Source organism: Felis catus (assembly GCF_018350175.1).
Source record: "Felis catus isolate Fca126 chromosome A2 unlocalized genomic scaffold, F.catus_Fca126_mat1.0 chrA2_random_Un_scaffold_38, whole genome shotgun sequence".
NCBI classification, from domain to species: Eukaryota; Metazoa; Chordata; class Mammalia; order Carnivora; family Felidae; genus Felis; species Felis catus.
This window is the reverse complement of record NW_025408498.1, coordinates 217,300-244,466: the sequence shown is the minus strand read 5'-3', so window position 1 is coordinate 244,466 and position 27,167 is coordinate 217,300. Positions and strand designations below refer to the sequence as shown.

Here is a 27,167-nt window from a genome sequence, read left to right as displayed (position 1 = left end):
AGGGAGTTGGATGATATATTCAATTTGTTGAAAGAAATACAACTGCCAATCAAGAATACTATATTCATCAAGACTGTTCTTCAGAAATGAAGGTGAAATTAAGACTTTCCTGGAAAAACAGCAACTGAGGGAATTAATCACTACTAGACTTATTCTACAAACAATGCTAAAGGGAGTCATTTAAACTGAAGCAAAAGGATTTTAAACAGCAATTAATCATATGAAAATAAAAAGTACTCTAAAGGGAAACATAAAAAGAAATATAGAATCCTGTAGTATTTTGTGGGTTCATAAATCATCAAACAATTTTTTTAATGTTTATTTTTGAGAGAGAGAGCAAGAGCATGAGCAGGGGAGGGGCAGAGAGAGAGGGAGACACAGAATCCGAAGCAGGTTCCAGACTGTGAGCAGTCAGCACAGAGCCTGTGTGCGGCTCAAACTCATGGACCATGAGATTATGACCTGGGCCGAAGTTGGACATTTAACTGACTCAGCTACCCAGGCACCCCAATCATTTTTAATTCTAGTGTGAAATTGGAAAGACAGAGCATAAGAAATAACTATAAATATATGTTAATGGATATACAATATAAATATAATTTGTGATATGAGTAAAATAAAGTGGGAGGTTGGAAATGTAAAGGAATAAAGTTTTTGTATGCAGTTGAAGTTTTTATTAGTTTAAGTTAGATTACTATAATTAGAAGCTTTATTTAATTCCCACAGTAACCACATGAGATGTGCAAAAGGAAATGAGAAAGGAATCAAAACATGTCACCAAAAAAAAAAAAAAATCAACAAAACACAAAAGAAGGCAGTAAGAGAGGGAAAGAAGGACAAAATACTGCAAGAATTTATAGACAACAGTTAACAAAATGGCAGCAGAAGTTTTTTTTTCTGTCAGTGATTACTTCAAATGTAAATGGTGAAACTCCTTAATCAAAAGACTTAGATTGGCTCAGTGGATTAAAACAAAACAAAAACAACGTCCAACTGTATACTGTCTACAAGAGACTTCAGATCTAAAGACACATATGCACTAAAAGGATGGAAAAAGATATTCCATGTAAATAGTAACCAAAAGAGCAAGAAGACATAAATTTATCAAACAAAATAGGCTTTAAATCAAAAAGTGTCATAAGAGATGAAGAAGGACATTATATAATGATAAAAGGGTCAGTTCACCTAACATTAGAGCTCCCAAATGTATGAAGCAAACATTGTTGAAGGGACACAATAATAGTAGGAGACTTCAGTACTCCACTTTGAGTAATGGATAGGAAAACCAGCCAGAAGGTCAATATATGAAACAGAGGACTTGGACAACACCAATTGAACAGACGTATAGAGAATACTTCATCCAATAATAGCAGAATACACATTCTTCTCAAGCACACATAGATTGTTCTCCAGGATAGACTATATGTAGGCCACAATAAGTCTTAACAAGTTTAAAAAGATTGAAATCATGCTAAGTGTCTTTTCAGAACACAATGGAATGAAACTAGAAATCAACAGCAGAAGAAAAACTGGAAAATCCACAAATACATGAAAATTAAACAGTATACTGTTAGTTAGCCAATGGGTGAAGGGAAAAATCACAAGAGTGATTAGAAATATCTTGAGAAAATGAAAGTGAAAATGCAGCATACCAAAATATATGGGATATAGTAAAAACAGTACAAAGAAGGATATTTATGGTGGTAAACACATTAAACAAGAAGGAAGATCTCAAGTCAACAACGTAACTTTACACCTCAAGGAACTAGAAGACTGCACTAAATCAAAAGTTAGCAGGAAAAAAAAGGAAAACAATAAAGATTAGAATAGTAATAAATAAATAAATAAATAAATAAATAAATAAATAAATAAATAAAATAAATAGAAAATTTCAAAGAAACTAAAATCTTTTGAAAAGATTTAAAAAATTGACAAACTCTTAGCTAGATTAACTAGGAAAAAAAGATTCAAATAAACAAACTCAGAAGTGTAAAGGAGACATTATGACATGCTACAGAAATAAATGTATTACAGGAGACTACTATGAACAAGTATACTCCAACAACTGGATAACATAGAGTAAGTGGATAAGTTCCTAAAAACAGACAAAATACCAACTGAATCATAAATTCTGTACATACCTATAACTAGTAAGAAGACTGAAACAGTAACTTCCTAACTAGAAAAACCCAGGATCAGATGGCTTCACTGGAAAATACTACCAAACATTTATAGAAGTAACAACAATTCTACTCAAAACTTTCCAAAAAATTAAAGAGGAAAGAACACTTCCAGACTTATACGAGGCCAGCATTGCCTGATACCAAAGCCAGACAAAGTTAACTACAAGAAAAGTAAAGACCAGTATATCTGGTTTCTGCAGATGCAGAAATTCTCATCAGAATGTTAGCAGCCTAGATTCAGCAGGACCAAGTGGGATTTATTCCTGGGATGCAAGAATTGGGTCAACATATGAAAACAAAGAATGTGATACACCACATTAAAAGAATGAAGGACAAAACCCACATGATCATCTCAATTGTTGCAGAAAAATGCATTTGACCAAATTCAACACCCTTTAATGATAAAAGCATTCAACAAACTAACAATAAATAGAAGGAAACTACCTCATGATAATAAAAACTATATATGACAAACCGCAAAACATTGCTGAAAGATATTGAGGTGACTGCTTCAAATACACAGACATCAATGCAAAAGCCATCAGAAATAGGAAAAAAACCAAGCATGACATTATCAGGAACACAATAATTTTCTAATAACTGACACAAAAGAAGTGGAAATCCACAAGTTACCTGAAAATTCTAAAAAACTATTTGAAGGAAGCTCAGCATGATTCAAGAGAACAATAAACAAACTCAGGAAAACAATGTATGAACAAAATGAGAAATCATAAGACGAATACATTTTGGAGCTTAAGCATATGAGTGAATGAAATGAAAAATTCAGTAGAGAGCTTCAACAACAGGCCCAATCAGGTAGAAGAAAGAATCTATGAATGTGAAGACAGGTCTCTTGATATTATCCAATCAGTGGGAAAAAAGAAATTAAATTGAAAAAGAGCAAAGAAAGTGTATGTGAATTATGGGACAACGTCAATTGAAACAATATTCACATTATGGAGTCCCAGAAGGAGAAAGGAGAGCAAAAGACAGGGAAAACTTATTTGAAGAAATAATGGCTAAAAACTTGCCAAAACTAGGGAGAGATGCAGTCATCCAGGAACATGAAGCTCAAGTGTCCCCAAAATGATTTAATCCAAAGAGATCACATTGTAGTCAAGCTCTCAAAAAAATCAAAGAATTCTAAAAGCAGCAAGAGAAAAAAGACTCACCACATACAAGGGAATCCTGATACAGCTGTCAGCAGACTTCTCAGCAGAAGGCCCAACAGGCCTTCCATGTGCTCAAAGAAAAACACAATCAACCAAGAATACTTCAGAACTATCCATCACAAACTTTAGAAATGAAGGAGAGATAACGTCTTTCCCAAGCAAATAAAAGCTGGGGTAATTTATCATCATTAGATCTGCCTTATAAGAAATGCTAAAGGGAGTTCTTCAAGCTGAAAGGATGTGAATTAGTAACATGAAAATATATGGAAGTATAAAATTCACTGTTAAAGGTAAATATATAAGTATATAGTTAATTTTCTGAATATTGCAATAGTGAACTCTAGCACATAGGTTAAAAGACAGAAGTGTTACCTATCAATGATGTAAATGGCTTACATTCTCCACTAAAAGACATAGGGTGGCTCGATGAGTTACAAAAAAAAAAAATCCAAGTATATGGTGCCTATAAGAACACTCATAGACCAAAACTAAAAGGATGGAAAAATATTCTATGCAAATAGAAACCAAAAGAAGCTGGAGTAGCTATACTGATATTAGACAAAATAGACTTTAAGTGAAAAGCTGCAGCAAGAGATAAAGAAGATAAAGGGATCAATTCACTGAGAGGTTGTAACAATAGTAAATTTTTAGGCATCCAATAGGGGCACCTGGGTGGCTCAGTTGGTTGAGCTTCAGACGTCGGGTCAGGTCGTGATCTTGCACTTGACGAGTTTGACCCCTGTGTCGGGCTCTGTGCTCACAGCTCAGAGCCTGGAGCCTGCTTTGTACTCTGTGTCTCCCTCTCTCTCTGCCCCTCCCCAGCTCATGCTGTGTCTTTCTCTGTCTCAAAAATAAACATAAACATTAAGAAATATATATATATATATATATATATATATATATATATATATATATAGACATCCAGTATTGGAACACCTAGATACATTAAATAGTTTATAGATCTGAAGACAAAAGTAGATAGCAATGCAATAATAGAGGATTTCAATACCCTGCTTTCAACAATGGATAAATCATCCACATAGAAATATAATATGGAAATAATGGATTTGAATTACACTTAGACCAAATGGACCCAATAGACATGTACAGAATACAGAGCATTTCAACCACCAACAACAGAATATACATTCTTCTCAAGAATGGAACGTGGAACATTCTTCAGGATAGATCATATGTTAGGCCACAAACAACTCTTAACAAATTTAATAAGAGTGAAATCTTATCAAGTATTTGAGCACATGATATGGTAAAAAAGCGAATAATAGGAAAGCTGGAAAATTCATAAATATGTAAACCGCACACTTCTGAAAAAACAGTGGGTCAAAAGAAGAAATCGAAAGGGAAATTTAAAAAAAAATCTTGAGATGAATGAAAATGGAAACAAACATACCAAAAATTATTGCATCTAGCAAAAACATTTCTAAGAGGAAGATTTATAGCGGTAAATACTTATATTAAGAAAAGAGAAAGATCTCAAACAACCTAATTTTACATTTCAAGGAAGTAGAAAATGAACAAAGCAGAAGAAAATAATAAAGATTAGAGCAGAAATAAATGAAATAGAGACTAGAAAGATGATGGAAGCGATAAATGAAACTGAGTTGGTTTTTTGAATAGAAATACAAAATTGACAAACCTTTAGCTGCACTTACCAGGAAAAAAAAAAGATGACTGGAATAAGTGAGGGAGTAATATAACTGATACCGCAGAAATACAAAGGATCATAAGAGACTACTATGAACAATTTTATGCCAAAAAATTAGATAACTTAGAAGAAATGGATAGATGCATAGAAATGTAATTTACCAAGATTTAATCATGAAGTAATAGAAAAATGGAACAGACCAACAATGAGGAAGGGATTAGATGATGATGATGACAATAATAAATAATAATAAATCCCAACATATAAATGTCCGGGATGAGATGGCTTCACAGGTGAATTCTACCAAACATGTAAAGAATTGTTACCAATCCTTCTCAAACTCTTACAGAAAATTGAAGAGGAAAGAACACTTTCAAACTCATTTTACAAGGCCAGCATTACCAAAATACCATGATCCAAGACAAGAACATTAAGAGAAAAGAAAATTACAGGTCAATATCCATAATGGACATAGATGCAGAATCTTCACCAAAATACTAGTGCCAAATTCTAGAACACATTAACAGGATCATACACGAGGATTTAATGATGTTCCTCCCTGGGATGCAAGCATCATTCAGGGTATGTAAATCATTAACATAATGAAGGATAAATATATCATCATCTCCATAGGTGCAGAAAAAGTATTTGGCAATTCTTTTATGATAAAACAAATCTGAACAAATTAGGTTTAGATGGGATGTTTCTCAGTATAATAAAATATTGAAAAGCCCACAGCTAACCTCATACTTCGTGGTGAAACACTGAAAGCTTTTCCTCCAAGATCAGGAACAAGACAAGGATGCCCACTCTTACCACTGTGTTCTGTTTAATGTAGTACTGGAAGTCATAGAGCAAGTAGGCAAGAAAGAGAAATAAAAGGCATCCAAATCAGAAAGAAAAAGTAAAATTGTCTCTGCAGATGACATGCTCTTACATGCAGAATACCCTAAAGACTCCACCAAAAAACTGTTCGAACTAATAAGCAAGTAAAGTTGCAGATACAAAATTAGCGTGCAGAAATCATTTGTGTTTCTATATACTAACAAATTATCTGAAAGAGAAATAAAGCAATCCCATTTGTAGTACCATTAAAAACAATAAAATACTTAGGAATAAATTTAACCAAGGAGGTGAAAGACATGTACACTGAAAACTGTAAGACATTGATGAAAGGGATTAATGAAGATCCAGCAATTGCACTAATAGATATTTACCCCAAGAATACAAAAATACGAATTCAAAGGGATACATGTACCCCGAATGTTTATAGCAGCAGCATCTACAATACCCAAATTATGGAAATGACCCAAAGGTTCTTTGACTGATGAATGGATAAAGAAAATGTGGTATATTTATATACAATGGAATATTAGTCAGCCATAAAAAGAATGAAATCTTGCAAAAAAGGACGTGGATGGAGCTAGAGAGGTTTATGCTAAGTGAAGTAAGTCAGTCAGAAAAAGACAAATACCATATAATTCCATTCATATGTGGAATTTAAGAAACAAAACAAATGATCATAGGGGAAAAAAAGAGAAAGGGAGGTAAACCAAACACACACTTTTAGCTATAGAGAACAAACACATGGTTACCAGAGGAGAAGTGGGGGGTGGGGGTGGGAATGGGTTAAATAGGTATTGAGGATTAAGGAGTATACTTGTAATTGAGCACCATGTGTTACATGTTAAGTGTTGAATTACTAAATTGTACACCTGAAACATACAGTATAATGAAACTAACAATACACTGTATGTTAACTAACTGAAATTTAAATAAAAAATTTTTAAAAACAGATTGAAGAAGACACAACTAATTGGAAAGGTACCTCATGTTCTTGGATTGGAAGCATAGATATTTTTAAAGTTCATACTTTGTAAAGCAATTTATGGATCCAGTGCAATCCCTAGCAAAATTCCAATGGCATTATTTTTACAGAAATAGTAAAACCATTTTGAAATGTGTGTGGAACCATAAGAGACCCTCAATACCAAAAACAATCTTGAGAATGAAGAATAAATCTGGAAGCATCACACTTCCTAAATTACAATTTATGATACCAAGGTATAGGAATCAAAACAGTGTGGCACTGGCATAAAATCAGGCACGTAGACCAGTGGAACAGTATAGAGAGCTCAAACATAAACCCATGCATATGTGGTTAACTAATATTTGACAAGGGCACCAAGAACATACAGTGGGAAAATGGTAGTCTCTTCAATCAGTGGTGTTAGGAAAACTGGATATGCACATGTAAAAGAATGAAACTGGACTCCTGTCTTACATCAGTCACAGAAATTGTCTTGAAATGTATCAGAGACATATGAAATCATAAGAAAAAGAGACTTATCTGACACTGTAAAACTCCTAAAAGAAAACATAGGGGGAAAATCCTTGACTTTGTTTTTAGCAGTGTTAGCTTGGATAAGACACCAACTTCACAGGCAAAGAAAGCTAAAATAAACATAAACACATCAAACTAAAGAGCTTCTACACAGTAAAGGAAATATTCAGTAAACTGAAATGGCAACCTATAGAATGGGAAAAAATATTTGCAAACTATATATGTCATAAGGGGTTAATATCTAAAATATAAAGAACTCACACAGCTAATAGGGGAAAAGCAAACAATCCAATTAGAAATTTGGCAGAGGAATTTAAGAGACATATTTCCAAAGAAGATATACAAACAGGTATGTCAACAGATGTATGAAGAGGAGTTCACAGTCACTAATCATCAGGCATACCAAAACCACAATGAGATATCACCTCACACCTATTATGGTAGCTATTTTCACTTTTTTTTCCTCTTTTATTTATTTATTTATTTTTTTAATATGAAATTTATTGACAAATTGGTTTCCATACAACACCCAGTGCTCATCCCAAAAGGTGCCCTCCTCAATACCCATCACCCACCCTCTCCTCCCTCCCACCCCCCATCAACTCTCAGTTTGCTCTCAGTTTTTAACAGTCTCTTATGCTTTGGCTCTCTCCCACTCTAACCTCTTTTTTTTTTTTCCCTTCCCCTCCCCCATGGGTTCCTGTTAAGTTTCTCAGGATCCACATAAGAGTGAAACCATATGGTATCTGTCTTTCTCTGTATGGCTTATTTCACTTAGCATCACACTCTCCAGTTCCATCCACGTTGCTACAAAAGGCCATATTTCATTTTTTCTCATTGCCACGTAGAATTCCATTGTGTATATAAACCACAATTTCTTTATCCATTCATCAGTTGATGGACATTTAGGCTCTTTCCATAATTTGGCTATTGTTGAGAGTGCTGCTATGAACATTGGGGTACAAGTGGCCCTATGCATCAGTACTCCTGTATCTCTTGGATAAATTCCTAGCAGTGCTATTGCTGGGTCATAGGGTAGGTCTATTTTTAATTTTCTGAGGAACCTCCACACTGCTTTCCAGAGCGGCTGCACCAATTTGCATTCCCACCAACAGTGCAAGAGGGTTCCCATTTCTCCACATCCTCTCCAGCGTCTATAGTCTCCTGATTTGTTCATTTTGGCCACTCTGACTGGCGTGAGGTGATACCTGAGTGTGGTTTTGATTTGTATTTCCCTGATAAGGAGCGACGCTGAACATCTTTTCATGTGCCTGTTGGCCATCCGGATGTCTTCTTCAGAGAAGTGTCTATTCATGTTTTCTGCCCATTTCTTCACTGGGTTATTTGTTTTTCGGGTGTGGAGTTTGGTGAGCTCTTTATAGATTTTGGATACTAGCCCTTTGTCCGATATGTCATTTGCGAATATCTTTTCCCATTCCGTTGGTTGCCTTTTAGTTTTGTTGGTTGTTTCCTTGGCTGTGCAGAAGCTTTTTATCTTCATAAGGTCCCAGTAATTCACTTTTGCTTTTAATTCCCTTGCCTTTGGGGATGTGTCGAGTAAGAGATTGCTACGGCTGAGGTCAGAGAGGTCTTTTCCTGCTTTCTCCTCTAAGGTTTTGATGGTTTCCTGTCTCACATTTAGGTCCTTTATCCATTTTGAGTTTATTTTTGTGAATGGTGTGAGAAAGTGGTCTAGTTTCAACCTTCTGCATGTTGCTGTCCAGTTCTCCCAGCACCTTTTGTTAAAGAGGCTGTCTTTTTTCCATTGGATGTTCTTTCCTGCTTTGTCAAAGATGAGTTGGCCATACGTTTGTGGGTCTAGTTCTGGAGTTTCTATTCTATTCCATTGGTCTATGTGTCTGCTTTTGTGCCAATACCATGCTGTCTTGATGATTACAGCTTTGTAGTAGATGTGGTAGCTATTTTCAAACAATGAGGTAACAAATGTTGATAAGGATGTGGGGAAAAAGGAACTCTGATGTACTCTTGGTTGGAATGTAAACTGGCATATCCAAAATGGAAAACAGTATGACGGGTCTTCAAAAAATTAAAAACAGAACTGTCAGATGATCCAGAAACCTACTCCTGGGTATATATCTGAAGGAATTGAAATCAGTGCATTGAAGGGATAACTGCACACCCATGTTCATTGTAGCATTGGTTATTCACAATAACCAAGACATGGAAGCAACCCAAATGCCCATCAACAGATGAATGTTAAAAAAAAAAAAGGTGTGATACATATATAAACTGGAATATTATTCAGCAGTGGGAAAGGAGGATATCCTGCCATTTGCAACAACACAGATAAACCTTGAGCACATTATGCTAAGTGCGATAAGTCAGAGAAAGACAAGTACTGTATGATTATCACTAATTTGTGGAATCTAGAAAGTCAAACCTATAAAAAAAATAGCCAGTGAAATGGTGATTACCACCAGGGAATAGGATGTGTGAGGGGTAAGATTCATAATGTTTAAGGGCACAAACTTGTAACAAGTAGTAAAAAAGCCAGAGAGATATAAAAATAAATAAATAAAAATAAAAGGGAAATACTGAACAAAACATATTTGAACAAAAGAGCTTTCTTGTACTTTAAGTTTTTCCTGAGTTTTGTTTTGTTTTGTTTTGTGTACCTAGAGAGGTTAGTAATATGGAAGGAATATATATTAAAAAAAAAATAGTCATGTGGGATTAGTTGAAAATAAAGAACTATTGAAGAAGGGGAACCAGTTCTGGTATTTTATGAATCTTCTAACCTAGATAAGAAAAAGCCACCAGAGCAAAAAATTTTAACAGCTTTCTTTTATAATCCAAAATTTTAGTTACGAATATTATCTATCCACCCTCCAACCTGGGTAATTTGAAAAAGTCACTTGGTTCTTCCAGTTTTTGAAATAAAGAGTCTAATTTTAGCTTCTCTTTAGTCCTCAAAATTCCTTTTCTTCTCCTTGTTTCTTAGATTTTTATGCTGCACTGCCCCATTCTGGCTAGAAGAGAAGTTAGCACTCAGCTCAGATACTTCCCAGATCTCATCTTGCCTTTGGGGCAGGTAGATATCATGTTGCTTTCTTAGACTTTTCATTTCTGTTGTAAGTTGAGAACTGACATCACCTCCAGGTGGGGTGTGTAAGGGTATAGTGGTACCCCAGGTGGTTCTGCAGTCGCTGTGTCCTTCTGTGCTGGTAGAAGACAGACCTAGACTCTGGGATGCACATCTATACATGACTGATGATGACTGCCTTTTTTACTCCCATTTTTGTCATGACAGGAAAGGTCTTGCATGAGGAGCATGTTGAACTCTTGATGGAGGAGTTTGCATTCCTGAAAAAAGAAGTGGTGGGAAAAGACCTGCTAAAAGGGTCTCTCCTCTTTACAGGTCAGTTTGAGGTGGGATCACAGGTCATGTGTAACTGGTGAGGCCAGAAAGCTAACTAGGTTCTTTCCTAGTTCTCTAGGATGTTAATTTGGATTCACTTTTTCTAAAGACTGTCTGACTGAAGGCCAATTTAATATAATCTTCCCATGCTTCCACAAACAATAAAAATAGCCATTTTTTTTTTCTTTCCTCAAACGAGATTTAAGTGCTTGGTGGACCTTAGGTAAAAGTATGTTAGAAATCTTAAGCTTACAAATGCTTCTGTCCCAACCTTTTAGATAGAATTTTCCTCATTAAATCTTAACAAATTGGAGACTATTTTTCCACAGGAGGTTGAACATGGACTCAGTGGAGAGGAGAATATTTTTGTTCTCTTTGCAGAGTAAACAATATTCATAGCCCCTTTCTTCCTCCAACACGTTACAAGGACACGGGCAGCCCCCAGAATATTTGGTCTACACTATATTTGATTATTTGCTCTATGTTGGTCGTTATTTGAGGAACTCCGTTAGCAATAGGATATGAGCATCCTGGAGCCTCCTGCTCTTTGGATGGCCTTCTTATCTGGCTATATCCTAGAGTATTTGGAACCTTTCCTGAGGGCTTTCCTTATAGAAGCAAAACCCTGACATAGTCAGGCATTGCTAAGTGGTAAAACCATTTATCTCCTCATGAATTTTCAGAAAATAACAGTGAAACCTCTTTCTAAAATCCACCTTCATCTTTTAATGGATAAAGAAATTGTGGTTTATATACACAATGGAATATTACATGGCAATGAGAAAAAATGAAATATGGCCTTTTGTAGCAACGTGGATGGAACTGGAGAGTGTGATGCTAAGTGAAATAAGCCATACAGAGAAAGACAGATACCATATGGTTTCACTCTTATGTGGATCCTGAGAAACTTAACAGGAACCCATGGGGGAGGGGAAGAAAAAAAAAAAAACAGGTTAGAGTGGGAGAGAGCCAAAGCATAAGAGACTCTTAAAAACTGAGAACAAACTGAGGGTTGATGGGGGGTGGGAGGGAGGAGAGGGTGGGTGATGGGTATTGAGGAGGGCACCTTTTGGGATGAGCACTGGGTGTTGTATGGAAACCAATTTGTCAATAAATTTCATATAAAAAATAAAAAAATAAACATAAAGGTATTATAAACAAAAGAAAAATAAAATAAAATCCACCTTCATCTTTTAAAATAATGATAGAGTTGTAACAATAACCATGAACCTGTACAAGGAACTGTGCCACGTATGTGACATGTATTAATTAGTTCATGTTGATTCATATATGATAATCCTATAAAGTGAGTATTTATACCCCCATTATACACACAGAGAAAAGGAAGCTCAGAGAGGTGAATAGCTTCACAAAGTTGTCAAAAACAGCTTTGTGGCAGAGCCAGATTGGAGCTCAGGCCTCTGACTTCATGGCTCAAACATTTGATGGCTGCTCTGTCCTCTCCAAAAAGCCCAAGAGCAGACAGTAACCAGCTGAGAGGGAGAAACCTTTCTTTTGTAACTTTGATATTTAGGTCCTAGTGACTTCAAACCATGTTGTCTATGAAACTTATAAATTTTTTTGCTTTTATTTATAGCTTGTTCTCTTTTTTATTTAAAAAAAAATTTTTTTATAACATTTATTTATTTTTGAGACAGAGAGAGACAGAGCATGAATGGGGGAGGGGCAGAGAGAGGGAGACACAGAATCGGAAGCAGGCTCCAGGCTCTGAGCTGTCAGCCCAGAGCCCGACGTGGGGCTTGAACTCACGGACCGTGAGATCGTGACCTGAGCTGAAGTCGGACGCTCAACCGACTGAACCACCCAGGCGCCCCTGTTCTCTTTTTTAAAACATAGTCATAATATGAATTCTTTTCAAGTCAGTATCAAATTTGTAAGGAATTAGTTTATAAACAACGTAACAGGTTACGTAGCCTTTTAAGTTTGGGTTATGTTTAAAATTGGGGCTGGAGAGAGTCGGGAGCAATATCTTAACCACACATATTTCTCACACAGATATTTTTTTTAATGTACTTTTGTGTAGGAGATTATGAAGACTAAGGAAACACTTAACACTGTATCAGTTTTTTTTATATTGACATAGTTTATAGGTATTGCTGTTTTCTTCATAGCTATCATGGTGCCTTCACCCTATTGTCATTTACCCTGTTGTTAGTTATATGGTATTTATAGGAATATAGGCTTGGGGGCCTAAAATACCTTGATTCTTTTTCTTTTATAAGACTTCTTTAAATCACTAACTGAAGAGGGTATGTATGTATGTGTGTGTATGTTTACTATATGTAAACCACATGTGCATAGTAGAAGCCTGAAATATTTTTATTATCCTATGGGCTAGATGGACTGCTGTTTCCAATAAAATGTTTTATTTTCCTAAGAAAATTGAATCAGGTAAACAAGAAAAAAGAGAAATGCTTTTATGAAGTTTTCATTCAGGCACCTAAATATTAGTAGTCATCTTGCATATCATGCTGTAAGGCAAGGTTGCTTTGTCTTGAGGACCTAGCCACACACCTGCCCACTTGCTCCCTCAGCTCTCCAGCTATCAGTCCTTACTTCCCACTTCCCATGGTATTTGTGATTCCCCACAGCTGGCCCATTGGAAGAAGAGCGGTTTGGCTTCCCTGCGTTCAGTGGCATTTCTCGCCTGACCTGGCTGGTCTCCCTCTTTGGGGAACTTTCTCTTATATCCGCCACTTTGGAAGAGCGAAAGGAAGATCAACATATGAAAATGACTGTGTGCTTAGAGACAGAGAACAAACGGTAGGTTGTGAGAAACTGTGAGGAGGAAACTTGAGGACATTGTCATATGTTCACAAAGGTGAATCTAGACAGAGCCCAGAGGGCCTAGACCCCCAACCCCAACTCCAGAAGGACTGTCTGCTTTTGTAGACACAGTAGGTGCTGGGATTTCACTTATGTTGGCCTTATTCATCCTCACAGCAGCCTTGGAAGGTAAATAAGACGAACATGATCCCCTTTGCCAAGTACATAGAGGCTTACGGAATTTGAGCAGGTTGCCTAAGCCACACAAGTGAGCAAGATCAGATGAAGTAACAGAAATCCACTTTACCCCTGAGACCTGAATTTTTTCCAACATTTTATGATGAATGTTTCAGACATATGGTAAAGTTGGAAGAATTTTGCAGTGAACACCCATACAACTACTACCTAGATCTTGCCATTGACATTTTATCCTGCTTGCTTATCACGTGTCCAAATAGCCATCCCTCATTGTGACTACAATTTAAGGTTCTGTTTCTCAGCTTTATCTTATTCTGTCATACTATTCCCAAAGTGTTCTGATTCTTTATTTTTTATACCAAGTCTTTTAAAGCAAAAGCATATTCATAATTCTCCTTGAAAAGCACTTGGGCTCTATAAAATATTTAAAATAACAAGTGTTTTGGAGTGTTTCTAAATGTGCTTCCAGCTGGTGGGGCTCTTGGTAGTAAAAGAAACAGACCATTGGGTATTTACAAAAAGAGAAAAGTATTTGGGTTCCTGAATGAAGCCTGATCTTTGTCCATTTTGAGGAGTTTCCTCTTTGCTGGGGAAAGGCAGAGGTCACAGATGAAGGAAGATAAAGCATGCGGAACCTGCAAGGGCTGCATTTGGAGTAATAGCACTAGTGGACCCTCACCTTGTAAGTGTAAGAATTGCAGCTATGGTCTGACCATCCCCACAGACAGGTGCTGTCCCCAGTAGCCAGAGCTAAACATAGCTCAGGGTGCTTCTGGAGCACAGAAAAGGGGAATGTCGAGAGGTCAGGTCATGCTTCTCAGAGGAAAATGTGCTCTTCTCAGTCCTTGACAGGAAATAAGATGTGAGGGAAGCAGAGACTAACTCATTATTGCAAAGGCGGGGCAGGCATCAGATGAGAGGTTGGGACAGATGGCAAACAACATATTATAATAAGTTGTTAATTACATATAATACTTTCTACTTCACAGATTGTACTTTTACTGTCACACCACCACAATAGCATAGGTGAAGCTGTATATTTATTAGTCATGTCCACTGATTAGGAAATTGAAACAGAGGAAACCTCCTTGATGTTTGGCATTTCCTCAGACTTTGAAGACTCCATGTTCTATGGAAGGATATGAGAAATTTTCTTAGGTAGATCAGAACCTTTGGAATATCTCAAATTTCTTTTTATTCCCTTTTAAAAATTTTTTTTCAACGTTTATTTATTTTTGGGGGGACAGAGAGAGACAGAGCATGAACGGGGGAGGGGCAGAGAGAGAGGGAGACACAGAATCTGAAACAGGCTCCAGGCTCCGAGCCATCAGCCCAGAGCCTGACGCGGGGCTCCAACTCACGGACCGCGAGATCGTGACCTGGCTGAAGTCGGACGCTTAACCGACTGCGCCACCCAGGCGCCCCTTATTCCCTTTTTAAAAAAAATATTATTTATTTGATTTGAGAGAGAGGGATAGAGAGCGCGAGCAGGGTAGAGGGGCAGAGGGAGAGAGAGAAGATCCCAAGCAGGCTCCATACTCTGCCTGGAGCCTGATGTGGGGTTCAATCCCACAACTTTGGGATCATGACCTGAGCTGAAATCAAGAGTCAGATGCTCAACTGATAGAGCCACCCAGGTGCCCCTGTCTCAAATTTATTTGTATCCAACGTTAAAGCAGTGAGGAAACAGCATTAATGTTCATCTTTGTTATCAAATTCTGGAATGTTTTAAAGCGTGTACCATGTGCTTTTAAAACTAGCCATGAGCTGAAACTAATACAGTGTTAATGTCACCTACCTCAGTTAAGTAAAACAAAACTAGCCATGGAGATTAATGTTTTAGAAGTGAGACCAACTTTTTGATGATAGAGTTTGTAATAATTTATTTTTAAAAATTGGAGTCATAATCAAAAATTTTTAAATGATAGATTGAACACCTTAGTTTTACTAGTTTACTAATCTAACTACTATCTTTTAGACTCTGTCTGACCTGAATATGAATATTTTATGTATGGGCTATCATTGATTTATACATGAATCATCTTATCATCTTAAATTTTTTTTTCAACGTTTATTTATTTTTGGGGGGACAGAGAGAGACAGAGCATGAACGGGGGAGGGGCAGAGAGAGAGGGAGACACAGAATCGGAAACAGGCTCCAGGCTCCGAGCTATCAGCCCAGAGCCTGACGCGGGGCTCGAACTCACGGACCGCGAGATCGTGACCTGGCTGAAGTCGGACGCTTAACCGACTGCGCCACCCAGGCGCCCCTCATCTTACCATTTTAATGACTTCCAGAATAGACGACTTGGTGAAATGTAGCTCTTCAAAGCAAATAAGTCCCTGCTTGGTTTACATGCTGCTTAGTATAGTGTCCTCTGTGACAGAGAAAGGCCATCTTATCCTGTAAATGCAGTTATGGCTTCTGACTGTGCTTGGGAAGAATGCTTGGGATCTGTGGGCTTCTTTCTCTCTCTCCCCCAAAACTTGACTCAGTCTGCAGGCCTGAGTTTCAGCTTTCAACTATAAGTAGATGTCTTTCTAGGGTTGTTAACTGCACATTAGGAGCCTGTGCCAGTTGTTTCCAGACACAATTTTTTAAGTTATAGCTACCTTCAAACAATAGAGTAGAATAGAGCAGAACCATAACTGAGAATGGGGAAGAGGCTGGCGGGGGGGGGGGGGGAGGTGGTGGGAAGCATGATTTTGAGAGGTCACAATAAAAGGACTAGCCAGACAGGGATCATTACTTGAATTCCTGTTGTGGAAGTGCTGGTGTTAGAGACTGTTTACTGAGTGCTTACTGTGTGCCAGGCACAGGCCTAGCCCTTTAACAAGGATTTTCTCATAGAATCTTTATGCGAACTCTCTAAGTGGGAATTATTATGATCACCTGGGAAACTGAGGTTCAGCACTGTTAAGAAACTTGCTAAAGGCACAGAACTAAGTGTTGTGTGAGAATCACACTTAGGCAGCCTGTCTCCTGTCCCCAGATTGTGACACCTTCTCCCCAAAACTTCATGGGAAAGGCACAAGAAAGGAAGGTCTTAGAAACCACATCAGGTCTCGTCTTTCCCTTGTTGCAGTCTTCACCTGCCAATGACGTAGGTGTCATTGTCTTAGAGCCCAAGGTCATCCAAATAACCCTAGTGCAGCTTAATTCTCAAGCCCGTGTTCTTTCCATCTTACCAACAGTTTTCACACTTTGTAAAAATAAACAATACTTTTTTAATCCAAATGTCATGTGGATAGTCAATGTATAGAAGAGTTACACTTCAGCTCTCCTGTCAAAGACAGCTGGTAGGAGTATGGTCCCTGCCTGCTCATCCTTAAGAGCCTGGGGAGAGCAGTTAGAAATCACCACCTCCACCGGGTTTGCAGATGCAGGCTGAAACTCAGGATATGGATGTGGTTAAACACCTCCCTGTGGAAGGGGAGACCTAAGAAGCTTTTTGTTGGTAGTCTATGCCCAAGTTGACAAATGCAAATATTTGCAAATGAAAGTTCTCGCAGAGACGGGGCGCCTGGGTGGCGCAGTCGGGTAAGCGTCCGACTCCAGCCAGGTCACGATCTCGCAGTCCGTGAGTTCGAGCCCCGCGTCGGGCTCTGGGCTGATGGCTCGGAGCCTGGAGCCTGCTTCCGATTCTGGGTCTCCCTCTCTCTGTGCCCCTCCCCCGTTCATGCTCTGTCTCTCTCTGTCCCAAAAATAAATAAATGTTGAAAAAAAAATTTAAAAAAAAAAAAAAAAAGAAAGTTCTCGCAGACAGAAAGAGTGGAGGAGTGGTCTGTGAATTTAAAACTTGTGTTTTGGGTTGGGATGTCTGGAGCTAAGTGTTGTCCAAGCCCAGAACGTGTGTGGACAAGGTCCCATCCTCAGCCCTACTCTATTCAGTTGACAGTAAAGTGCCAACAGTCAGTATGCACACACCGGATAATGTATGGAAGTGTTTAATCACTATATTGTATGCCTGAAACTAATATATCGTACACTGTTAAGTAACTGGAATTAAAATAAAAACTTTTTTAAAAAGTTACAGATAAGACAGTCACAAGAAAAAACAAACTGATGTTCACACAAAATCATTGAGTGAATTCCCTTGCCTGATGGCAAAATTAAATGAAGGACTGTTTGGCCCTGAAGTTGGAAACAATCACCCAAGGCCTTTGGGAGGCTGGTAGAGGTCAAGATGCCACCTGAGCCACTACATTGAGCAGCAGCTTCAGGGAAGATAGGTACAATATGCAGACCTGTTACCAGGTTCTCACGGGCTAGCAAACATCCACCTGCACTCTCTTGTAATCTCTAACATTTATGATTCTTTTGTCTTTGCAGTCCGCTCACATGGATTGAAGAGAAAGGACCTGGTCTAAAACGAAACAGACATTTAAGCTTCCATTTTAAATCTGGGTCCCTGGAGAATATGCCAAATGTAGGAGTCAATAAGAATATTTTCCTGAAAGATCAAAACATATTTGTCCAGAAACTCTTGGGCCAGTTCTCTGAAAAGGAACTGGCTGCTGAAAAGAAACGCATCCTGCACTGCCTGTGGCTTGCAGAAGAAATCCAGAAATACTGCTACTCAAAGAAGTAAGAGAAGGAAACATGCGGCACATCTAAGATGGGACCATAGTTTGCTTTTTATGAAGAGTTGACCTCTATCTCTATTCTTACAATTAAACATATCTTGGGCAAACAGGATTTGCTTACTGTCACGAGCTGTGTTGGGAGTGATATTTGGGAGTTGGGACACATGTAATAGGGATGAGAGAACTAACCTTGGTAGAGCTGAGCCAAGTGCTTCGTATGCCTGATTTAATTTACTCTTCCCAACAGCCCTATCAGATGGGTATTACCAGGTTTGTTTTCATTAGTGTATTGGAAAATTTTATTTGAAGTCACCCAGATAGTAAATACGAGAACCAGCCTTTAAATCTTACTCATGCACTGAACCACTGCAAAAATAGCCTCTTCCCTGCTTTAAGGAGTTATGTTTCACCCAACAAACTGTCACTGGGCGAGTATGCTAGGTGCTAAGGATTCTAAAAATGAGTAAGACATAGCCGCTTTCCTCGCTAACCTTGTCGAAAGCAAACCAGTCATACAAACTGGTCACTGTAATGTAATAGGTCCAGTAAAAGAGCTATGCCCCTGGTCATCTGGAGAAAGGTTTGGGGAAAACCTACAAACCAAATCTTCATAACTAGGTTAGTTGTGTACAGGTGAGAGGAGGGCTTTTCTTGGCAGAGTGCTGACGCGACCAAAGAGAAGGAAGTGAGAAACAAGCTGGTGAGTACCCTGGGAACAGTGTTGCTAGAGCATTGTGTCTGGAGGAGGGAGTCCCAGAGATTAAATCTGTGGGGTCCCTATAAGCCAGATCAAGGAGCTAGGGTCTTATTTCTTAGGCACTGAAGGCTCTTATTTAACAGGGGAGTGGCATGGTCAGTTTTCTAGTTTAGAAATGAAAACTTCCAGGAGGAAATGAGACTTGAGACCAAGGAGGAGGCATCCCGTCAAGAGCCAACAAATGTGTTCATACTTGCAGCCCTTGGCTTATCTAGACTCACTGCTTCTGTTGAGACACAGCTGACTTGAGGCAGAGCTGATTCCCAGGAATCTTCCCTTTCATTTCATTGGTTGTCCTGTTGCATTTTCTTTGAAGCTTGTGTTAGATTTCTTGCCTTTGTGAATGTCTCCCTCTTGCTTTTTGCCTACTACCTTCCCATTGTGAGGTTCAGGAGCTGGGAAGTCATTGGTGTCAGCACTCTATTTTCTACCTCGATTTCCATGATTCTGTCACCATATACCTCAAGGTAGAAACCAAAACTCCTTAAGGTTGTTCTTTTATTTGCCATGTAAAACAGTTTAATAAATATTGGTCAGTTAGTTCTCTTGTTTTATTATTCACATCAAATATCCTTTGTGGCCAGGAAATATTGTATCTATTTTTGTGTGTTGTACAGCATCTAGCATGAGGCAAATATGTGATTAGAATGTAGTTCAATGGCGTCTCCCATTTGGGCCTGATAACTCTGCTATTTCAAAAATATTGGCCATATTTGGTATTAGAGGTGGGGGGGGGTGTCAAAACCAGAGCTGGATAGTAAAGTGGTATAAACTGGTTTTATTTAATTAAGACTTGTGATAGATGAAAACAGATCTCAGTATAGAACCAGGCTCAATTCCAAATTGTATTTTCAGTGGATGGAAAATTACTAAGAGGAAACATGGGGAGGGAATTCTGTCTAAACCAACTTGATAAGGTTCTTGCTGAAGGCAGGCCAGTGTACTCAAATACCAGGGGTGGGGGACAAGGGATTTGATCAGATATTGAGGGTAGGGATTCTCATGGAACTGACTTAAGAGTTTTGCTAAATTGGGTGATGCAAAGACAGACGTGGAAATCCAAAGTTTGAGGCCTAGTTTGAGAAGAGGGTTCAGAGGAGCCTGACTAAAAGTTTGGTCAAAGTCTTTGTCATGGGTTATGTGATTACTAACTGATGACTACTCATCTTAAGCTTGTTTTGTGTGTGGTCAAGAGATTAAAATGAAAACATCCATTAGTTTTACTAATTGGTAAGAATTGCAGAAGGAGAAGGAAAAGATGGGAGAAAATAGAATCTGGAGAGATGGAGCAGGAGTCCTTCTTCCTCTGCTATTTACAACTGCCCTCATCATCCTTTGGGGCTACTGGAGCCATTCTGGCCCCAGCCTACTGCAGCATTTCCCAAATACTCCTTCCTCTGAAACCCCACCCCCACCCCCACCCCCAATCTATCACTGTCTTCCAGAGCTTCACTGAAGTTAAGCCACAAGTATCCCCTGCCATTTGTTTACCCAAAATATGGTGACCTTTGTTTTTCCCCTTGACTTTCATGGAAGGCTTAGTGAGAAAAGAGGGATTTGAGGTCTGAGATTTCAGAACAAATTAGGCTTTTAGTCCAACTAGAAGAAAAAAGCCCTTTATCCCACTGTACTAATGCTTTGTGTTAGAGGGTCTTCTGGAAGAAAAGTAACATAGTAGTGCCCTTGATCCCTCTCTGCTCCTCACCCACTTCTGTGGTAGGAGCAACCTGCCTTTAGTGATAAAGCTGAAAAAGAAACTAAGCAGCAAAGCCCAACCTCCCTCTAGGTGCACCTGAATTCTCCATTTGTCCATGTGGTAGGTGACAGGGGTAGGCTCTTCCTCTGTAGTGGGGTGGCTTGAAGCTTTGAAAGAAAGTTACTCTAAGAGCAGAGTAGCAAACCTATTTGGCTTTGGATCCCAGCTACATTTCCCAATCTTTGTCATAATAAAACTGGTACTTTTTTTAAAAACTTAGTCTCTCTCCTATGTTTATAGCTGAATTGGTCCCCAGAATTGGGAAGGAGAAAAAGGAATGCACCTTGCTGGCACCTTAAATCCCAACAATAGATTCTCTCCTTAGGGTTTACTGCCTGAAGGAATCAAGTGGAAAAAAAAAGAGGGTGGGGAGGAGACATTTTAGTCAATGGCTCTACGGTTCCTCAAGAGAGGGCTTCTGTTTGGGAAATTCCTTGCTAAGCCAGTCCATAAGTAGTGGTAGTGTTGGAGATGGAGGGGGATTGACTGTAATAAAAGGAGAAGCTTTGGGAACCTAGGTTGATGGGTTGAAGGGGAAAAAAATAGACATTCCTCTCTGCAAAAGTAATTAATAGGATTTAATGGGAAAGAAGGTAATTAAGAGGTCTAGGATAATGAAGCCTTTGATACTCAAAATGTGTGCTGACCAGTAGCCTTGGCTTTGGCATGGCCTAAAAACTTGTTAGAAATGCAAATTCTGAGGCCCACCTTAGACCTACTGAACCAGAATCTGCATTTTAGATTGCATGGTGATTCCTGTGCATATCACAGTTTCTTGGAGCTTGTGGACTAGTAAGGAAGAAAAGTGTTACTCACAATGTTAAAGCACAGCTATGAAGAATGCTAAAGGAGGATTTTATTTATTTATTTTTTCTTTCTTTTCAACGTTTTTATTTATTTTGGGGACAGAGAGAGACAGAGCATGAACGGGGGAGGGGCAGAGAGAGAGGGAGACACAGAAGCGGAAACAGGCTCCAGGCTCTGAGCCATCAGCCCAGAGCCCGATGCGGGCTCGAACTCACGGACCGCGAGATCGTGACCTGGCTGAAGTCGGACGCTTAAACGACTGCGCCACCCAGGCGCCCCAAAAGGAGGATTTTAAAATCTTGTTCTAGGGAGAGTTTTTCTAGTCAAGAATTTAGGAAAACCTTCCCTAAAGAATGCATTGAAATCTGAACGTTGAGAAAGACTTCTGGCAGGTGTAGGCAGACAAGGATGTGGAGAACATTTCAGGTGGAAGGAATAGCACATGCAAAACCCTTATGTCCAGCTATGCCTGAGGCCAGCAATACCCCTGGATGTTACAGGTGTGGGCACCTTAAATTCCCTCTTGTTAATTCCATTTCGCTTTTCTAAACCTACCTTTTTTTTTTTTAAGTTGTGAAATGAGAATGGGCTACTAATATTGGAGAGTCTCTTTTACTGACTTCAAAAAAGTATATTACTATTTATTAAACAAGCAATATCCGGGCCTGATGCTAAGAGGCTTACATACCTTATTCCATTTACTTTTTATAATTCCTATAAAAGGCCATATGCAGTAAGCACTTTTCCTTCATCTTTTTTTTTTTTTAAAGATTTTTTTTTATTTATTTTTGGGACAGAGAGAAACAGAGCATGAACGGGGGAGGGGCAGAGAGAGAGGGAGACACAGAATCGGAAACAGGCTCCAGGCTCTGAGCCATCAGCCCAGAGCCCGACGCGGGGCTCGAACTCACAGACCGCGAGATCGTGACCTGGCTGAAGTCGGATGCTTAACCGACTGCGCCACCCAAGCGCCCCATGTACCCAATGAATTCTCAACAAAAGAACCAAGAATATAACCTGAGGCAAAGGCAGTCTCCTCAATAGGTGGTGCCCAGAAACACTGGGCACAGAAAAACAACGGGGGCGGAAAAACAACGTGACACCTATTTAGCATCACACACAGAAACGAAGTTAAAATGTATTACAGACTTGAGACCTAAAACCACAAATACCTGGATAAGACCTTGGGCAGGAGGTGTGGGAAATCGCACAACGATGTCCTGAGTTGGGAGGTTATAGGGAAAGCTTTGCAGAGCAGATCACTGCTCTCTGGCCTTCCTGCAAACAGTTGCAGCAGCTCACTTACCTAGTTGGTGTGTATCTGGGGGGCAGGCGAGACTTGGCCAATCTAGTGCGTGTGTATCTAGGGGTTGGGTTCTGCATGGGCTCACCAAGTCCTTGGACCGTGTTGTCACGTGGAATATTTTATCCTGCCTCGATGTGGTTCGCACCATGTCTTCAATACGTTCTTTCCAGCATGTGGCCCGCTGACGTGTTGCACATCGTTTGTAGGCTTAATGACTACGGGAGCCTGAGAGCAGCTCGCGGAGACGTCCCTTAAACCCCCTCACCTCTCTTGACTTGCGTGGATCTGAAGCAATCCTTTCTGCTGTCCTTGGCTTTGCTGGACAAAGCCAAATGCCAAACCCACGACAATGTTTGGATCTCAGTCTGGACTTGAGTTTAGGGATTTGACACCAGAACCCAAAGCCACAGAGGAAAACTAAACAAGTGGGACTACATGAAACTAAAAAAACAAGTTCTGCACAGCAACAATATCTTCAACAGAATGAGAAGGCAACGTAGTGAATGGGAGAAAATACTTGCAAACTACATACATGGTCAAGGGTTAAAACACAAAAGATATCAAGATCTACTACAGCGCCACAATGCAAAACCAAAGAGCAATGATGGACCTGGCAGAGTCCTGAAGAAGCATTCTTCCAATGAAGACATACAGATGGCCATCACATACATGAAGAGAAGTTCCATGTCACTCCACATTAGGGAAATGAAAGTCCAAAGCCAAAGAGATATCACCTGAAACCTGTCTGAATGGTCTTATCAAAAAGACAAGAAAGCACAAGCGTCAGGTACAATGTGGAAGAAAGCGAATCACTGGGCCCTGTTGGTGGCATTGGAACTTGGTGCAGAGGCAGTTGCAAACAATGTAAAGTTTCCTCACACAACTCAGAGGGGAACAACCATATCATCCAGCAACTTCCCTCAATTACCCCCCTAGGTACTACTCAGAACACATGAAATCACTAACTCCCAAAAATACCTTCACACCTGTTATTATGCCACAGTGTTTTATAATAGCCTGGAGGGCATTATGCCAAGTGAAAGAACTCACACGGAGAAAAACACATACAGAATGCTCGCACATATATGGGGAATCTGAAACAAAAACTAAGAAAACAAAAAACAAAAATCCTCAAAACAGAAGGAAACAAGCCCATCAATACATAAAGATGATGGCCAAGGTGGGGGGGCAGGAAGGAGGGAAATAGGGTAAAGGTCAAAAGACATCACCGAATATAAAAAGACCATGTCACCAGGGAAAGGGAGAGGAAAGGTGGCTCAATATCTCAAATTCTAGCTTCCTCTATTTCAGAGACCTTAGTTCAGTCCATTCCATTCACTAGACCTACTAGAATAATAAGGAATTATCGGGTCTTGGCAGTTTTTGCAAGATGAGTTCTTTACTTAGGATTTCGTATCCAAAAGGACAGAGTGCTTAGATTACTAGGTAACTTAGATTTTTCCATTATTTTTATGGTTTCTTGAAGTACCATGATGTCACAAAAACCTCCTTAGATCTAAGTGGACACTTTCATTACTCTAAACATATGTACATACCACTAAAACAGTACAATGAAGGTAAGGTGCATTGTCCATCGCACAAAAGTGATTGTTTTTCTCCTTGTTGTAGCGAGCGTTTGGTGACGAAAAGGTTCCGGGTATCGAGCTCCTTATCAAATTCCATGCGATGGGTTATGCAGAATATAGTAATCATGGTAATCAAGAAAATAATGATCCTCAAGAGAATCATAATCTCCTGAATTGCTGACAGAGACAACTCACCCCCCGAAGACAAACCAGATGCTTAGGAGCCTCAGCTGCTCAAAGTGGCCTACACCACACCATCTTACTGAAAACATAAAGTACCAGTCAGCTTGATATGTAAGTTTGGGAAAGCCTCAGTTCTCAGACTTTTGCTTTCGGAGGAGCATCCTGGAGGAGATGTGATTCCGAAGGACTGAAACTCTTGAAACACAGAACGAATGCAACACAGGAGGCGTTCCACGGACACATGAAGCGCCACGCCCCACGGATATGAAGAACAAAACCCAAAGTCTGCCTGGAACGAGGAGCTTGCCATCCACCTTCCTCGCAAGAGTGCAAAGAAGACGTTCCCACCCAACATGTCCCAAAAAGATGACTTTGGACGCCATCCACAACACCCAGTTCTCTTCAGCACACATCTCCAAGTAGGAAAGAGTCTGCACCACCCTCTAAAACACAGAAGCGCCACTTATTCCTGGCCCATTGCCTCCGAGTTCATTGACTGAACGCAAACTGCCTTCAGAAATGAAGAGCTCAACAGGGAGTTGCACTACCCCCACCTCAGACCCCAAACGCCAGAGTCCCATTGACTCCCATGATAGAGGACCCCCTTTAGCCACAAGCGGGATGGGATCTCCCCCGCCCCATCAGAGGGTGAAACTGTGTCACCAGGGGCGGGGCGGGGCTGGGCAGGGAAGGGCAGCTGGTGTGGAGGGGGGAGGCAGGAGGCCTGTGTTCACCTGCTGCTTCCACTCTCAATGGCTTCAACACCTTCCCTGGATGGCCTCCAGCAACTCAGGCCCACCATCCTGACTCTCCCTGGAATGTTTCTCTGGAATCTCAGGTCCCTTGTACTTCATTTTCACAGGCAGGAGTGATTCCTCCTGCTCATGGCTGCCACTTCCCTGGCCCTGCCTTGACACTTTCCCACAACCGCAGGTCCACGCTTTCCTTCCTTCCTTCGTTAGTTCCTTCCTTCCTTCCTAGGATCCCACCTCCACCCGCCAACCACCAACCCAGTCACACCTCCATGGGCACTTAGGGTGCCCCCCCTCTCGACCTGAGACACTCCCCACCGCCTGGGCCTAATCCCCTACTCGATCTGGGGCCCTCCTCCTCCAGGGAACCAGGGTCCAACCCAGAAAGCCCACTCCTGAGGCCTCCAGACCGCAGCCGCAAAGGAGCCCAAGAAGAAGCCCAGAGCACCAGGGAGGGGGGGAGGTGCTCATGGAAGGAGAAGACAGAGAGGGGCAGGGGGGAAGGCCACGTGCGACCTTGTCGCTAGGGTCCCTACCTTGGCAGCACCGCGACTGAGGCAGGTCCTGGAGGGAGGCTGTGGGTCTCAGCTGCTCCACCTTTAGGCTTCTCCCAGATGGTCTTTGGGAGGCGCCGGTGGGGGGGGGGCATCGCATGGTGCTCTGCCCCAGCCAGTGCTGGCACTCCACCAGCGCGGCCAAACCCCGAGGCGCCCGGGAAGCGCGTCCCGCTCCCAGGCCTCTGGCTCCAAAAGCAGCAGGAGCAGCAGGGCCGCCACCCTCTGAGGCTGGAGGTTCCTGGCTTCCAGTCTTCTCCACGCGGGGCCCCGCCTGCGCTCCCGCTAGCGCTCCCGCGAGCACTACCGCTACCCCTACCGCTACCCCTACCGCCAATGCCATGGCTAACGGGTCGCAGGAGCCAGGCAGCAGCATGTCCCCGGTCGGGGGCTGAGGTGGGCGTCAGTCCCTGGCTGGCCCAGACACTAGGGGGCTTGGGGCGGCAGGCAGGCTGGGAGCCAGGACTCACAAAACCACTGCAGCCTTAGGTGTGCCCCTCACCGAACTCCGCCCCTAACCCACGTGCATGTGCTCACTGGTGTGCGGGCTCCTGCACACCTGCTTGGGCCCAGGATCCAAGCCGCCCCAACCCCCCACCTGCACCCCCCGCAGGTGGCACAGTTCCTGGCTGCTAGGGTCTGCACCACCCCACCTCCCCGTGCCCACCAGATGCTCTGAACGAATGCCCGCCAGTCGGACAGCTGGGAGCCAGGCAGAGGGCTCCAGACCAGGCCAGTGGGACAGGGACTGGCAGGTGTCTCCTCCCAAGGTGGACACCTCCCTGTCACCCCTCAAGAGACCCAGGAACCTTTTGCATCGCTGGTTTCCCAGGGAGGTGGCTGGACGTGAACCCAGTGATCCCTCTTGCATCCTAGGCCTCTGTGTTTCTTCTTCCCTCTGCCTCACATTCCCGCCAACCGGGGACATCTACAGCCGTGCACCCTCCTCGCTCGTGACCCGTGACCGCAAGGGCAGCCCTAAGGGACAGGGAGACACACTGGGCACACGAGACTCCTTCCACCTCCCTTCTCCTGGAAAGGCCGGTGCTTTTCAGCTCTGCATGCCCTTCCCATGGCCCTACCTGGACTGCACCACCAGCGGTCCCACCCTCAAGTCCACCCTGCCACCGCTGACTGTGGCACGTCCTTC

At 41.1% G+C, this 27,167-nt stretch overlaps 3 protein-coding genes across 11 annotated transcripts in view; 2 read left to right on the top strand and 1 right to left on the bottom strand.

Moving 5' to 3' along the window:
• Positions 1 to 18,442, top strand: part of LOC123383559 (biliverdin reductase A-like) — a 31,278-nt gene extending 12,836 nt beyond the window's left edge. Inside the window, exons 2-4 of the mRNA XM_045051455.1 lie at positions 10,637 to 10,744; positions 13,357 to 13,528; positions 18,063 to 18,442. Of these exons, the coding sequence (XP_044907390.1) occupies positions 10,637 to 10,744; positions 13,357 to 13,528; positions 18,063 to 18,321 (539 nt within the window). The 3' untranslated portion in view covers positions 18,322 to 18,442. The remainder of the gene's footprint in view (positions 1 to 10,636; positions 10,745 to 13,356; positions 13,529 to 18,062) is intronic.
• Positions 1 to 27,167, bottom strand: part of LOC111559474 — a 191,803-nt gene that overhangs the window by 89,249 nt on the left and 75,387 nt on the right. Inside the window, exon 1 of one of the 9 annotated variants that reach the window (XM_045051444.1) lies at positions 26,000 to 26,061. The exons of the other annotated variants lie outside the window; for them this stretch is intronic. The gene's annotated coding sequence lies outside the window, so the exon portion shown is untranslated. Of the gene's footprint in view, positions 1 to 25,999; positions 26,062 to 27,167 lie in introns of those variants that run through there. 9 annotated transcript variants of the gene reach the window in all.
• Positions 1 to 27,167, top strand: part of LOC123383556 (ral guanine nucleotide dissociation stimulator-like) — a 230,220-nt gene that overhangs the window by 184,644 nt on the left and 18,409 nt on the right. The gene's annotated exons all lie outside the window — the stretch shown is intronic.